The 14659-nt window shown below is 29.6% G+C and overlaps 1 protein-coding gene across 1 annotated transcript in view; it reads right to left on the bottom strand.

Annotated features, from left to right (window-relative positions):
• Positions 1–14659, bottom strand: part of LOC129223055 (sodium-independent sulfate anion transporter-like) — a gene marked incomplete in the record, with an annotated part of 130798 nt that overhangs the window by 19192 nt on the left and 96947 nt on the right. Inside the window, 4 exon segments of the mRNA XM_054857620.1 lie at positions 2225–2290; positions 2375–2451; positions 12991–13090; positions 13890–13976. Coding sequence (XP_054713595.1) covers positions 2225–2290; positions 2375–2451; positions 12991–13090; positions 13890–13976 — 330 coding nt within the window.

Genomic DNA, 14659 nt, shown 5'->3' on the forward strand with positions numbered 1-14659 from the left:
TAATATGTGAGTATATACAGTACTTCACTTTCCATAATGAATATTTAGAACATTTAGTTTGGATGAAAAGCCAAGTAATACCATTTATTGGATTTTTATGCATTGGAGTTGCTCTCCTGTTGTACATAAAAGTTATAATTAAATGTGATAACACTTCGCAAAAAAGTACATATTTTAAAAGTATGAAGTTACACTACTATTAGAAAGAAAGAACGACACAAATATACCTGTCTATTTCCCGCAATATTGTGCTCTTTTTTTTGCTAAGAAAAAGTCTTTCATTTTTAAAATTAACATTTTTAAAATAAATTTAAAACTTTCATTTGTATCAACAAGTCAGTCCCCACTTCTACGATTTCTGATTTGTTAACACATGCTGCTTAATCTTACTTTTCATTGCACGATTGTTTGGTTTTTTATAAAAATCTCTTTAGTTTTTTAACATTTTATTTCTTTTTGTCTTTTTTTTTAAATGTCATTAAAAGATTATGCACCATCAACCTTTTTTTTTTCATGTTATGGAATCATATGTTACAGATTTTTTTGTTTGAGAATAGCTTTTGAAGTAGGGGAATGTGGGGCAAAGTGAAACAGTTTAGAGGACTGAACATTTTCAAAATGAACAAATTGAAAATTATTTTTGAATATTACAGTACATAAAGAAAGAACATTTTATTTTATAATAAAACTTGCATTGAAACAGTATTTTGTATTTTTGGCAGTAAATTTGCGCCATCAAAAAAAAAAAAAAAAAAAAAAAGGAAAAGTTTCATTTTTTTTTTAAATTTTTTTATGGGGCAAAGTGAAAAAAAAAAAAATTTCGAACGAATTATTTTCTATTTGATTATAAAAAGTATTTTGATCACATAAATTAGTAAATAAAAGGCTGGATGAATAAATAATAATAAACTAAAACAGTAAAGGAAGAATTCAATAAATAAGCAAATAAGTGAATGAATGAATAAATTGATATGAAATATTAGTGAATTACTGAATGAAGGAATGTGAAAAAATAAATTAATAAATGAATGTGTAAGTGATTTAGTAAATGTTTGAGTGAGTAAATAAACTGAACTATTTCACTTTGCATTGCATGTACTTGACTAATTGTACAAAATATTTAAAATACAAATAAGCTTAATATTAACTAAATAAATACGGCAACAAATATTAGAAGGTCTCAATTCATTTTACAATGTTAATAACAAGAACGTTATTATTTTATAATCAAAAATAATTTTTGACTTTCATCAAAATTTTACAATATAAGTATCAGTTTTTGAAAATTGCCTGTATTATCATATATTTTAATCTTCGGCAGCATTTTTTCCCCCCTGAATTTCTTCATGTGCTACTACATAGTTGAAACATTACCATATAGGTGGCTCTAAAAGCAAAATAAATATTTCACCATTTCACTTTGCCCCCACATTTCCCTGCAATTTATTCACAATACTTTTTTTTAAAAATAATTTTGAATTGAATTTTCAAATAAATTTTAATGCTGTTTTGGTTTTATTTTACAAACATTGATTGACTCAAATTGTTTGTTTGTTATAATCAAAGGGTGAAATATTCTAAGTTGAAATATTCTATGTGTTCTTTTCACTATTTACTTTAGATTTTTGCATCTAGATTTTTGTAATTTTGCATCTTCAATTCAATTCAAATACGATGGAGATAATTAATACAGTTATACATAATGGTTTAGTTATTATTCATTTATTATTCAATTTGGTGGCACTGATTCTACAAGTTACAAAAATAAAATTCTATCATTGCTCTTTAATAATTTTATTTTGTTACTAAACAGAAAAGTGTGTTTACTTAAGAACTCCCTTACTTTTTTTTTCTGCATTTGTAGATCATTAAGTCATTTAAAAGAAAAATAAACTACTCCAATGCACACAGATTCGACACATTATTCTACTAAGTTATCAAGTCCAAGAAATAATAATTTCAAAAATAAAATGCAAATTTAAATTTCAATATATAATATTTTAAGGAACAAATTCACTAGAAATTTATGTTTATCACAATAAAATTCAGCTAAACTTAAAACGTATCTTAAAAATAATTTTAGAATATATTTTACTAGCAACAGACTACTGTAAAGAAATGAGGTTATGATCGCACAAGACTACATAAAAAGTACTATAAACACTGTATAAGAAAGTAATCCCAGTTTTGAAGATCACATTTTTAAAAATCAAGAACTACATACTTTTAAGTTAATAAACATGACTTTCACATTTTCAATCTTCAAACCATTTATTGTATTCTTCAAGCTCTGAAAAGACAGAAATTATAGTTAACCATATTTTTAAAAACAAACTAATTTAGAAATAGAGGCTATCACTGCAAAGGAGCATACCAAAGCTAAAGTGTAATCAGCTGCTGTCATATGTTCTCCATCTAACATCACAGCATAAATATTACTGTTTTGCTCATCTGAATAAATAAATAAATAAAAGATAAAGAAATTTTCAAAACTTTTTAAAAACAAATGTTGTAAGCATAAGATTTCCTATCCATACATAAAAAAAAAAAATGATTTCTTTTATTCATATTTTTCAGACACAAAATTTTCATGTTTGTTATCCATATAGAAACTTCAATACTTAATTTAATGACAGCCATAATTTTTAAACAAATACAGTAAAATTCTGTAACAATGAACTTCAAGACACCACATATTTTGTTCATTGTAATAGGAATTTCTTTGTAATGGAAGTTAAACTGGCACTGAAAATTTATTTCATTGTATTGGAATTTGTTGTAACAGGATTTCCCTTACATGTATATCTTGTACTTAATGCAATACTCAAGGTGCAAAGAGTAGAGCTAACATATTGGGTGCCCTTCCACAAAATGTTGGAAAAAAGTCCTCTTGAAAAAATATTGCTCAGTTTTTTAGAAGGATTTTTAAGTCAGTCAAAGGGCTCTACAGACCCTCTATTGCCGCCAGTGAAGTTATGTTTAATTTAGCAAAGATTTTTGGAATTTTTTTCAAGGATAACTCATGCTTTGTTTTCAAACTGTATACAAATATTCAACATAAATAATTTATGAATACAGTAGAATCTTGATTTCATACTGCCCATTTCATACTTTATCCAGCTTTCTACGTCATTTTCTGCTGATCCCTGAAAATTGCTGCACTGGTAATGTTAAAAGTTCCAGATTTTACGCTATGTTTGATTTTTCTTCAAACAAATCAAAATTATTTTTCATCTGCAAAAATTGCAAACCAACTTTTTAAAAATTTCTTTTCTTTTTTTTTGCAAAAAATAAATAAATAAATAAATAAATAAAAAATAAATAAATAAATAAAAAATAAATAAATAAATAAAACATAAAAATAAATAAATAAATTATAGCTGTTAAAAACTCCTCTGGCTTTTTTTTTCTTTTTCTGTCTTATTGTTCTTTATCAGTGAGAGAGGTATCCTTTGACCATCCAATCTTCATTTATCTCAGTTGAGAAACAGTAGCTGACTCCGACAGAAAATCTTCCAAAAGTCAAAGCTGTATGTATCAGCTCATCACATCATGAATTCCTTCAATATTGGATTTAAAAATATACTTCATATAAAAGTCATGAAAACAAAGAAAAGATAATGGAAGCTGTACCGGCACCTGATAAAGCGATTCAAAGTATAAAATCTCTAAAAAATATTTTTATTTGCAAACGTAATCAAAGTAGGGTCATTCCATGCGAAATCAGCAAAATTCGCAAAAAAGTGGTGGCCGCATGGTAACAGATTTTTATGAAATTTGGTATACAGTTTCCTTTTATGCCTATATAAAAACATCTAAAATATTTTTGCTTAAAATTTTTTATTTAAATAGTTACATGCGATTGAAAATTGGTCAAATTGAACAGCATTCTCATAAATGCTAAATGTTGCACTTTGAAGGCTTGTATCTTGTTAACTATTTAATGAAAACATAAAAGTTATATGTTTTTGCAATCTATGGAGTAGGGTAATCAATCTGATATCAGTAAAATTTTCGAAGTTATTATAGTTACTTTTGACCGAGTCTCAAAAACTGAAAATATTTCAATTTTCTCATAAATTAAGCATATTATTTTTTAATCTCAATCTTTAAGGAATGCGTTAGCTTTGATGAAATTAATACCCAATACTGTGCTAAGTATCATAAAAGAAATACCTTACTTTTAAAGTTGTATTTTAACTCATTTGTCTTCAAAATCAGTTTTGACTTAGTGACATTTTGTGAAATGATGATTTTCCCCTTCACGTACACACAAAAATTCAAATGAGGGAAAATTCAGACAACTTTAAAATTTTTCAAGAATATAGAGCTGTGTTTCTACTATTTGCTTGAAGAAACTCGAAATTGGTTTTTGATTTCCAAACGTAAAATAAAATTCAGAAAAATAGCATTTTCTTTCTGTTTTATGGGTCAATCCATACAGGTTCGACGGATGGTTGCGCTCGACCATTTTTAATTTTTTTGAAATTCATATCCCTAAAAGCTGCATATGAAAGATGTTTAAAACCTCTTTTATTTTTTCTCTCAACTTTGATTTTTTGGAGGTCATCAAAAGTGATTTTCGTAGTCAAAAATGGGACTTTTAGACCTTTGCATTTTGTCAAAAATCGATTTGAATTACATTTATGACTGTTAATTTAACGCTTTGATGTTAAAGTGCATAACTTGATAGTCTTACATGCTGAGTTACGTAGCTGTACGTTAATAATTAAAATAATGGCAACAGAGACCAAATGTAAAAATTTTACTCATTTCAAAGGGGGATAACTCACGTAGGGGATGGAAACACAAAATGAAATACGGCAAAAACTAATCACTGGAACCATGCTAAAAAGAGTATGTAACTGTTGCTGTGTGTTTGTGTACCCTTTATAGATTACAGCCCCTCAAAATTCGGAAAAATGACAAAAATGACATTTTTAGACCCCTATAAACCAAAAGAGGATTGAATTAAAAATAAAATTTCCTGGCCAATTGAATATTCTATTCAAGTACTATACATGTTATACATATTGTTTTTTTATTTGGTTTGTAAAAAAGATACAGGTCTTTGAAATTAAGCAATTTCGCTAGTCAATTCACACACTAAAACAGAAATAAAAAGTGTAAAAACTTCATGGCACCTTCTTAAATTACGTATATTGTGCCCTATATAATACATTATACTGAAAAAACATATTGTAACTTTCAAAATAATTATTTTAATTTGATAACTTAGAAATATTTGGACATGAATGAGAAGTTTATACTGTGTGGAACCTGTATGATTGACCCTTATGTGAAATAACGAGAATTCAAAGAACTTGATAAACGACTAAATGATACAAAAGCAAGTAAAATTGACATTTATTTCAATTTAAAAAAATGTACATTTCAGCATGTACTTCATAAACATGCTTTTGAGAAAATGAAACACGAAAAAAATGGTTAGTTTTGCTAAACTTACAAAATAAAAAGAAATAACTAATGAAATTTTACCTTAGTTCAAGTTACTCTAGTAACAAAAATAAGCTGATACCAATGATTAAAATTAAGTAGCATCTAAAAGACACTTCGATATATTATGTAAAAAAAATTGAGCTAATTTGGAGCATTCCCTCATTTTCAAAAAAACATCTAAAATAGAGAAAAAAATGAAATTTTTGGAAATTTTCGATTTTTTTGAGTACAATTTCGTCATCAAGAAATTCATAAACAGTTACTAAATTAGAGCAGATAGTTACTTATAGATGGTTTTTCAATCTGAATCATTTTTACTGTTATGTTTTCATTAGAAGAGCTAGGAGAGTGATTTAAAATCTGAAGTAAATTGGCAAAATTTCAATCTTTGTTAATATCTCAGATTCAAAAAAAGATCCGAGTAAATTTTACTTTGCTCTTTCTCAATAGAGATTTGTTTATGGAATGCGAAAATATTTATTTTTTAAGTGTACGTTTACAGCTTATGGAGTTATTGAGTCACAAACTGGCAGCAATGAACTCTGAAAATTTAGGCTTAGTGTAAGCATCAATTTCTAATTTTAATAACAAAGCAACAAACAGTTTTTAAACTTTCATACTTTGCATTTCCTCATAGATATGCATGGTTTACCTAAATAAAAATTTTCATTGAAATCTGTGACACGTCAGCCACAGCTGATTTGCTCATTTTGCATGGAATAACCTAGTAGCAAATTTGCAAAAAATTGTTAGTGTAGGACCTGCTATAAATGAAAAAACATACAAAAAAAAAAAAAAAAAAAAAGATGCATTTTTTTTTTTTACATTAGTTCATTTGATAAAGGTCAGTTTTTTTAACAATAATCTAAATCTTTATTTCCTTCCTGATTTCACGTTTTCTTGCTTGGTACACTTTTTCTCATTGGTCCAACAAAATATGCAAAATTGGGGTTCCACCGTAGTTAACTGCTTCGATATTTTTATGTATCTGTTTGATTGAAAATGAGACAACAATAAGTTTAAAAACATGGTACATGTTCAAACTTGTGCTTGTAGAATGTGCTAATTTTTGATGACAAAAATAATACAAGAAGCATAGAGATAAAATTTTGAAATTTTTGAATATTGCATTAAGGTTAGCTCTATAAACACAGATTGTTGTCAATGAACGTGTTCTACTTATGTCATGATTTAAAACTTTAATGCAATCTAGAGCCACAAATTGAGTTTAAAAAATTTATTTTTCTTTTAAAGCTGAATATATATTTTTGAAGCATTCAGTATTGCATAGATAAACTACAATGTGGAAAAAAAAAAAAAAATAAATAAAAGATCAGAGAAATGTGTAGCAACACACATACACAAGATCTAAGTTCAGCAAAATATAGGGTCTGGTGGGGGAAAATGGTTAATGGGGTAAAGTGATCATACATCAAATAAATGACTATAACTTGGAAATAAGTGTTCGAATGTATGTGAAAATTTTATTTCAGAGTTGGGCAGTTAGAAACTACATTTTGAATACAAAATTAAAACAACCGGCAAAATTTTATTTGGTAAAAAGAAATACTTTATATAAATATGAAAAAATTTAAAATCTAAACCTCTTTTAACTTCCTTAGGAAATTTTGTTTGTTAGAATTAAGAACAGATTGACACCACAGGAAGCTTCCTACATGTCTCAAGAACTCTTACTCATTAGCAGTTTGATGAATCGATTTTAGACAAAATTTTAGAACGTAAGATGGAGTAAAGTGGTCATAATATTAGGTTTAATGAATATTGTTCTTCGAATGTCACTTAATCTTTAAGTATAAAGCAGATATAAATTAAATATTAATTTCACTTAATATGTGTTGTTTTTACATTCCTCGATTCCAAGGCAAACAACATTATTTAGACCCCTATCCGGCAGACACCTCTCTATTGCGGACAAAAAAATTTTTCCTGTTAGTGGCCGCATTAGAGGGTTTTTACTGTATATTAGGATGGGCCGAAAAAACTTTTTTTGGAAATCTGTTTTTGGATAGTGCGGAAAAGTTGCTATATGAGCCCGTTATTACCCAAAAAAAATTTCGCTAAATTTGTTTAATATTTAGCCGGCGCTATTTGACCTTGAAAAACTGAAAAAAAGGGCAAAAATGCACTTTTTTCAAAAAAAAAGGGGGGGGGGGGGGTCAAAAATAAAAGTTTGACGCCAGTTTCAGCAAACATTAGAAGTATCTGTCAGTGATATAGTTGGAATCTTGGTGGAAGACTTTTATACATTTCGTAGAATATTTAGCTACGCTCTTTTAAGACTGAAACATTGGAAAAAAGAAAAAAAAGTAGTTTCGAAATAAGTAAGTACTGAAATGTTACGCAATACGTTACTTTGAAAAAACAGTGAAAATTCAATCAATTTTATGCGACATTTGTACGCCAATTTTAAAAAATGCACGCACTCAAAAAAAAATAGTTACATAAGATGCTAATTTTTTAATCTTCCGTTCCAATTGTTTCTCCTGGATAATAAACGGCGCTCAACTACTTCTATTATTCCTAAGATTATTTTATAACTATTTTATATATATTCAGTAAATTACCGCCCATTAGCCAGGGCTAAAGCGATGGTTTTCCATCTCCAGCTCAGTCACTTTCCTATGCCGGGCTGATGAGTGCTAATAAGCACGAAACTGCAGTCCTCGGCTGGAAATGACTGAGCTGGCGTGTACTTCACGTATTTTATATATGTTTGACAAATAGAGCCCTTGAGTATTGAAAAAATGTGAATCCTCTGAAGTCCTTTAAACTGACCAATGAATTGAACGCAAGTATTCTTTTTCTCAAGCCGTTTCTTACCTGACAAGAAATGCTGTAATTCTACACCTCCACAGCTGGGAGTTAAGCAATAAAAGAACTCCTCTCTTGTGTCCAATGTCTACAATGAGTTGCCACTGAGGCATCTTATACTGGAATTGGACGGTTGCACAAAGGGACCACATTCATATTCTGGAGCTATCGGACAACTTCTTAGAGATTGTGAAAAAAATCCGGTGGTCAAATTTGATAAAATTGACTGCAATCTTCTGGTTTTGGACATGGAAGATGTAAAAAATTTAAGTACTGCACAACAATATTTGTATAGAATCTGTCTTGCCGTAAAAGATGGTAGTTGTCCTTCAAGCGTGGCTGACCGTTACTCAGGCAAACTCAGTCATGCGCGATGGCTGACAACTGCAAACCGTTTGTTACGCTTGTGTATAGGCACTTCAACTCCATCAGAAAATCTTACAATGCTTGTAAAGTATGTAATGTTAGTTTATGCTCCATGTGGTTTGAAATAAAAATGAAACCGAACTGCCAGTACGGTGCCCAACATTTTTGGAAAATGATTTCTCTTGCAAGGCAGTTTCCAGACAACGTTTTAAGGAGATAATTTTCAAAGTTCTCTCAAATAATGCATATTTCGCTCGTCCTGAACAGCTACTGTTGACAATGTTGTTTGACTCAAGAAAATACATTCGGGAATTAGCTGGTAGGCGCATTCTGAACTCTAGAAATAAGAAGACGAAGAGCTCGGATGGTGTACAATTTTTAAGCGTCCTAAACTCAATTTTGAAGCCGTTGATTATGTTGATTTAGTTGATTAGGCAAACTGTGTTGTAAGACAGAGCCACCTCTTACAATGCATCTAAAAGATCAACGATGGAAAGAAATGTGCAAAGAACATTCTACAGAGTTTACTTTCGAGAAATTTCCCTGTCACAAGTTCAAGCTGTGGAACGTTGTGTGAAACTAATAACCGAAGCTGCAATAAAAGTTCGTGGTGAAACAGCACGAGATGGATACATTCATGCCGAACTTCAAGCTAGGAAAAAACTTCCATCATTTGATAACAAGGGACAATATTATTCCAAAATATAATATTCATTATGCATGAGGTATTATAAATCAAATTTGAAGATTTCTTTTTCAAAATTTTATTATCTATATATGTAATTCTAGAAAATGTATGATACTATTGCGTGATAATAATTACTATGATTAATAGTGCTATTTAATTAATTTGTCTATGATTTAATTTTGAAAAATAATTTCCACATTGGTTTCTAAAGAAATTCAATATTTTTTCATTTTTCTCCAATTTTTGATGTTGGAAAGGAGCGGTTAAATGCTCATTAAAATCAATGAAATATTTTATGGACTCAAACTGGCTTATTATATAACATTTTCAGTGTATTCCAGCAAAATATTTGGAATTTAATTCTTTTAAAAAAATTTCTACAAAAATTCATTTTTCTCTTTTTTTCGATTTTTCAGTGTCAAATAGCGCCGGCTAGATATTTTTTAATATCCAAGAAATTTTTTGTGAGTGCTAACTAGCTCACTACGCAACTTTTGCGTGCTATCCAAAAATTGATTTCGAAAAAAAAAATTTATTCGGCTTATTTCGGCCCACCCTACTGTATATGCGTATGCATACACATATATACTTGTGTAGGCATGTATGTAGACATATTCACATAAATGCACTAAAAAATATACGTATATGGGTATCTGCAAGTATTTTTTATACATACAGATATACATTCAACTATATATGTATATGCTCGCTTATACTTGTATATATACAAACACTTATATATTCAGGTAGGCATGTATATACGCGCATGTACTCAAGTAGACACTTACATACAAGCATATGATATACAACTATAAGGGGGGACTTTAAACTCTTGAGCAAATTGTTAAAAAGGGTTAGAGGGGAGGATAAGAAACAGGAATTTTAAGGAACATATGATCACAAACACAATGCTGATGCGCTACATGGACCCAAAGTTAGAAACTGATGGATGCAAAACAGGTCACAAATTTATTACACAAAGGCAATTTTACACAACATTTTAGGTCTTAGAAAGTTTTAAAGCGATTGATGAAATTTGTGACCTGCTTGTTGCAATGCGTGCATTAGAGCTACTACAAGCCGTAACTTTTAACAACTACTAATAATTCAGTAAATTACAGCCCATTAGCCAGGGCTAAAGCAGAAATACATGAAATACACCGAGGACTGCAGTTTCGTGCTTATTAGCACTCATCAGCCCGGCATACGAAAGTGACTGAGCTGGAGATGGAAAACCTCTTATGGAAGCCAAGAGGGCCAAACAAACTGGTAGCTAATGTAGAATTAGCACAGAGCAGCCGAGTGACCGAAGCAATGGTTTGGTTCAACTCGAAAATTGATGGCAAGGCATGGTATATTCAGTAAATTACCGCCCATTACTGATTGAGCTGGCGGTGTATTTCATGAACTACTAATAACATTTCGTAAAAACTTAAATGTTGGGTAAAATCATCTTTAAGCAACAAATTTGTGACCTTTTTTGAATCCATCAGTTTCTGACTTTATGTGCACGTAGGGCGTCAGCGACCATAAGTTCCTTATGATTCTTTGCGTCTTATCCTCCCCTCTCACACCCCTTAGAATTTTTCCCAAGAGCTTGGATTCACATGTATGCATACATGTATTTAAGTGTATACATACTCGTGTATACATGCTCTGGTGTATGCACGTAAATGTACGTATATACAGTGGCTCCCAAAAGTCTTCGTACACCTACGACTTTCAACGAAATAGGCCCCAGTCCATTGGTTAAAATTAATATTTCGGAATAGGTATTTAATTATAAGATCTATGATTAATTTTTACCAAAACTACATTAAAAGTTTTTAAAAAATATTAAAACTAAATTTTTAAAAAATCAAAAACCAAAAAGTGCCGGAAATTCTATGTCACAAAAGTCTTCGTACACTTTATAAAATGTCTATTTATTATTGAATAATCTAACTTTTTATTAAGTTATTAATTGGTAGAATATCATACAGTATTCATAACACCTTTTAAACGTCTGGGAATAGATTTCGTTATTTTTCTTTCTTTTTTTTTTTTGCGTAATTTCTGAGTAAGTGTTCAACCACACTTCGAGTCTTACTGTTTCTAGCTCTATTTTCGTTTTAAAGCCGTATTTTCGTAATCTAGCCTATAGCTATCTCTAAATACGTTACATTAAGTTCAAATCTGGAGATTTAGGGGTTTTTTTCTGAGTTTTAGGACGATTTTTGAGGAACTAGACGCAAACGTTGAAAACCGAGTGCTTCATATCGTTATCTTGATAAAAAACAAAGTTGTTTCCAATAACCAAATTTTTGGTTAAGAGTTCAAAATTGGTTTTTAAAATATTTAAAGGAAAAGTATGATTCATTATTTCATCAAAAAATTCCAAACTATAAAGTCCTAATGCTGATATGCACCCTCACACTAGAACACCTCCACCGTCGTGATTAACTGATCCAACTAAGTTCGTAAGATTAAGTTCCTAATTTTTTCTTCTACTTACAATTATGCAAATATTTAACCAAAAATGTTGAATTCATTTTTATCTGTAAACAAGACGTAATTCTAAAACGTTTTTAGCTTATTTATCCTTGATTTTGCGACGAAAAGCGTAATTTTGTGTTTTTCGTGCGAACAAGAAAATTTCTGCGGGAAGAGGCCCCATTTAATCCAGCTAATCAGAGAACTTGGCGAAAAATTTTAGGTGAAAATTAAACGTAAAATTTTTTTTTAACTCTGTAGAAACTTTTACAGCACTCAAATGTGTATTTTTTTATAATTTTTTCAACTTTAAATCTCTGATCACTTTTTGTAAACTTTGCCGGTTGACCTTTTCTTACCTTGTTTTCGGTCCGATTCCTTTGCTTAAAGCATGTTATCAAGCAATCTACTATACAAACAAATAAATTAACTAATTTAGAGTCATTTCAAACCAATTTACCGCAACTGTGGGAAACAAATTCGAATTTTGAATGGCGTTTGCGGTTTTTTACGAATACCAGCGATTTTATAGCAATAAGCACAATATTAAGAAATAAATAAACAAAAAATTAAAGCCAAATGACTTATAAGGGTCAACACAATGCAAAAATAATAATAAAACGGCATATGATAATTTTAATCATGAATTTATTCGAAAATATTTGAGTGTACGATGACTTTTGTGGCGTGTTATTTCTCTGTCTCTTCGTTTTCTGACCCATTTCAAAAAGTAGATCCGTTAATATTTTGAAAAAACCAATGGGTTGTATTTAGAATGACATGGGAATGATGTGAAAAAATATTGGACTCCATATTCGAATTCAGTTTCGCGTTATTTTGGTTTTACTAAAAAATTTCAAAGTGTACGAACACTTTTGGGAGCCACTGTATGTCAAAACAGGTATATAATCATGTTTGCACGTAAACATACGTATACACACATGCTTCTATATATATATATACATGTATGTGAGTAAACACCTATTGTTCATACCTATTTTTAACTATGACCACTTTATCCCATGCTATGACCACTTTCCCCCACCCCATGGGGTAAAGTGATCATAAATACATAGGGAAAAGAAAGTGTTATAAAAATACTTAAATCAATATTTTTTTCCTAAAATTCAATGTACTACTTTACCCCACCAGAAATCACCTATAAATCTTACCCATAAGAGCTTTAAGGATCTTTGTTTGTAAGAACTCTGCAGAAGGGAACAAAACTGTTCGATCAGGTTTAATGTACAAGTATTTGCATTCCAAGAAAGTCTAGAAGAAGAAAAAGTAATTTAATTCTGACAAATTCAAGTTTCTGCAATCAAAAACTGCAATCAGGTTTTGAAACACAGCTTTTTTTTCTTCCAAATTCTTTATGCTTTATTATTTGGGAATTTTAAGTTATAATTTTGGCAAAATTTTAGACTTTTTTTTCAGATTCTTTAATCAAATAAAATATCATACAAAAAGAACACTAATAAATTTCAGGGATCAATCCAGACCCTAATTGGGTTTGCTTTGTGGTTCATTCGCAAAATTCTGCATCATAAAAACAGCCTCTTCACCAAATTCTGCATCATAAAAGTGGCCTATTCACAAAACTTAGCATCATAAAAGCGGCATTTCAACCTTGAAGATTCATTTTACACCAAGGCAGAATTTACTGCTAGTATCTGGACTGGTTTATTTAGCTTTAATGACAAAACACTTCTAAATTAAATATATATTTACAGGGTGCCCTCACACCTGGAAAGTCATCTGAAATCATGGATTTCACACATGATTGAATTTGGTAACAGGAAATCAGGAATGTTGGCAAAAAATGCTCAAAAATCATGCGAATTGACAATTAATTGGCTGTGTATTTTTAGTTCTAAAAAATTCATGCTTTACAAAAATTTATGGATTAGGTTTAAAATTTATGCCACATAATTTTTAAATTACGTTTAAAATTAGGCTTAATAGAAAAGACTATTCAATCATGAAGACGGTGAGAAAATGATAATATTTGTTGAAATATAAAAAAGTAAAAATAAAAAAAAAATGTTTGGCAAAATAAAACTTTATATACCTTCTTTGTTTCAATCAAGACTTTTGGTTTGGATTCTTGCAATAAAAGAAATATTATAGATACAGCAATACCAATCATTATTCCATACTAAAAATAAATAAATTAAATACATTTTATAGCAAATAGCTAAAGAAAGGTAAAAAGTACAGTGCACAAATGCTATTACTTGATTTGCAAATTTATAATTCAGTTTTTCCCTTTATTTCAGATTAAAAAAAGAAAAAAAATTAGTGTTATATGAATGATATGTTATTAATTGAATAATAAGCAAAAAAGCCCTGAATAAACACAAAGCAAAACTAACAAAGGTAATGCAAATGAATCCGCAAAGATGACAGATTTTGTAAAGACAAAGTAAGTATAAAAATAAATTAGCCCTTGGAGCAATGAAATAATTTCATGCTTGAATATTTTTATTGGGAGCTAACCTTCTAAATCTGCTGTTAAAAAATTTTGAGAAACAATTTACCTAACAAGACAAAATCACACAATATCACTGTTTAGGATAAAACACATTTTAACAAAACAAAACAACTGCTTGGAGGATTTGGAAGCCTTTTTCTCAGATTATCCACATTGCTTAGTCTGTATTTGATTCTCTCACAAATTATCTTCATTGAAAACTAGCCTTGTTCAGATGAAAGTTGAAAAAAAAAAAATAAATAAATAAATAAATAAATGAATAAATGAAAGAAAAAGTTGTTTTTCCACATATGGTTCTTTACCTCTGATATAATTTGTCGAAAAAATTGCTCTGAAGCATGAGAGAA

This window comes from Uloborus diversus, chromosome 5 (assembly GCF_026930045.1).
Source record: "Uloborus diversus isolate 005 chromosome 5, Udiv.v.3.1, whole genome shotgun sequence".
Taxonomy (NCBI): Eukaryota; Metazoa; Arthropoda; class Arachnida; order Araneae; family Uloboridae; genus Uloborus; species Uloborus diversus.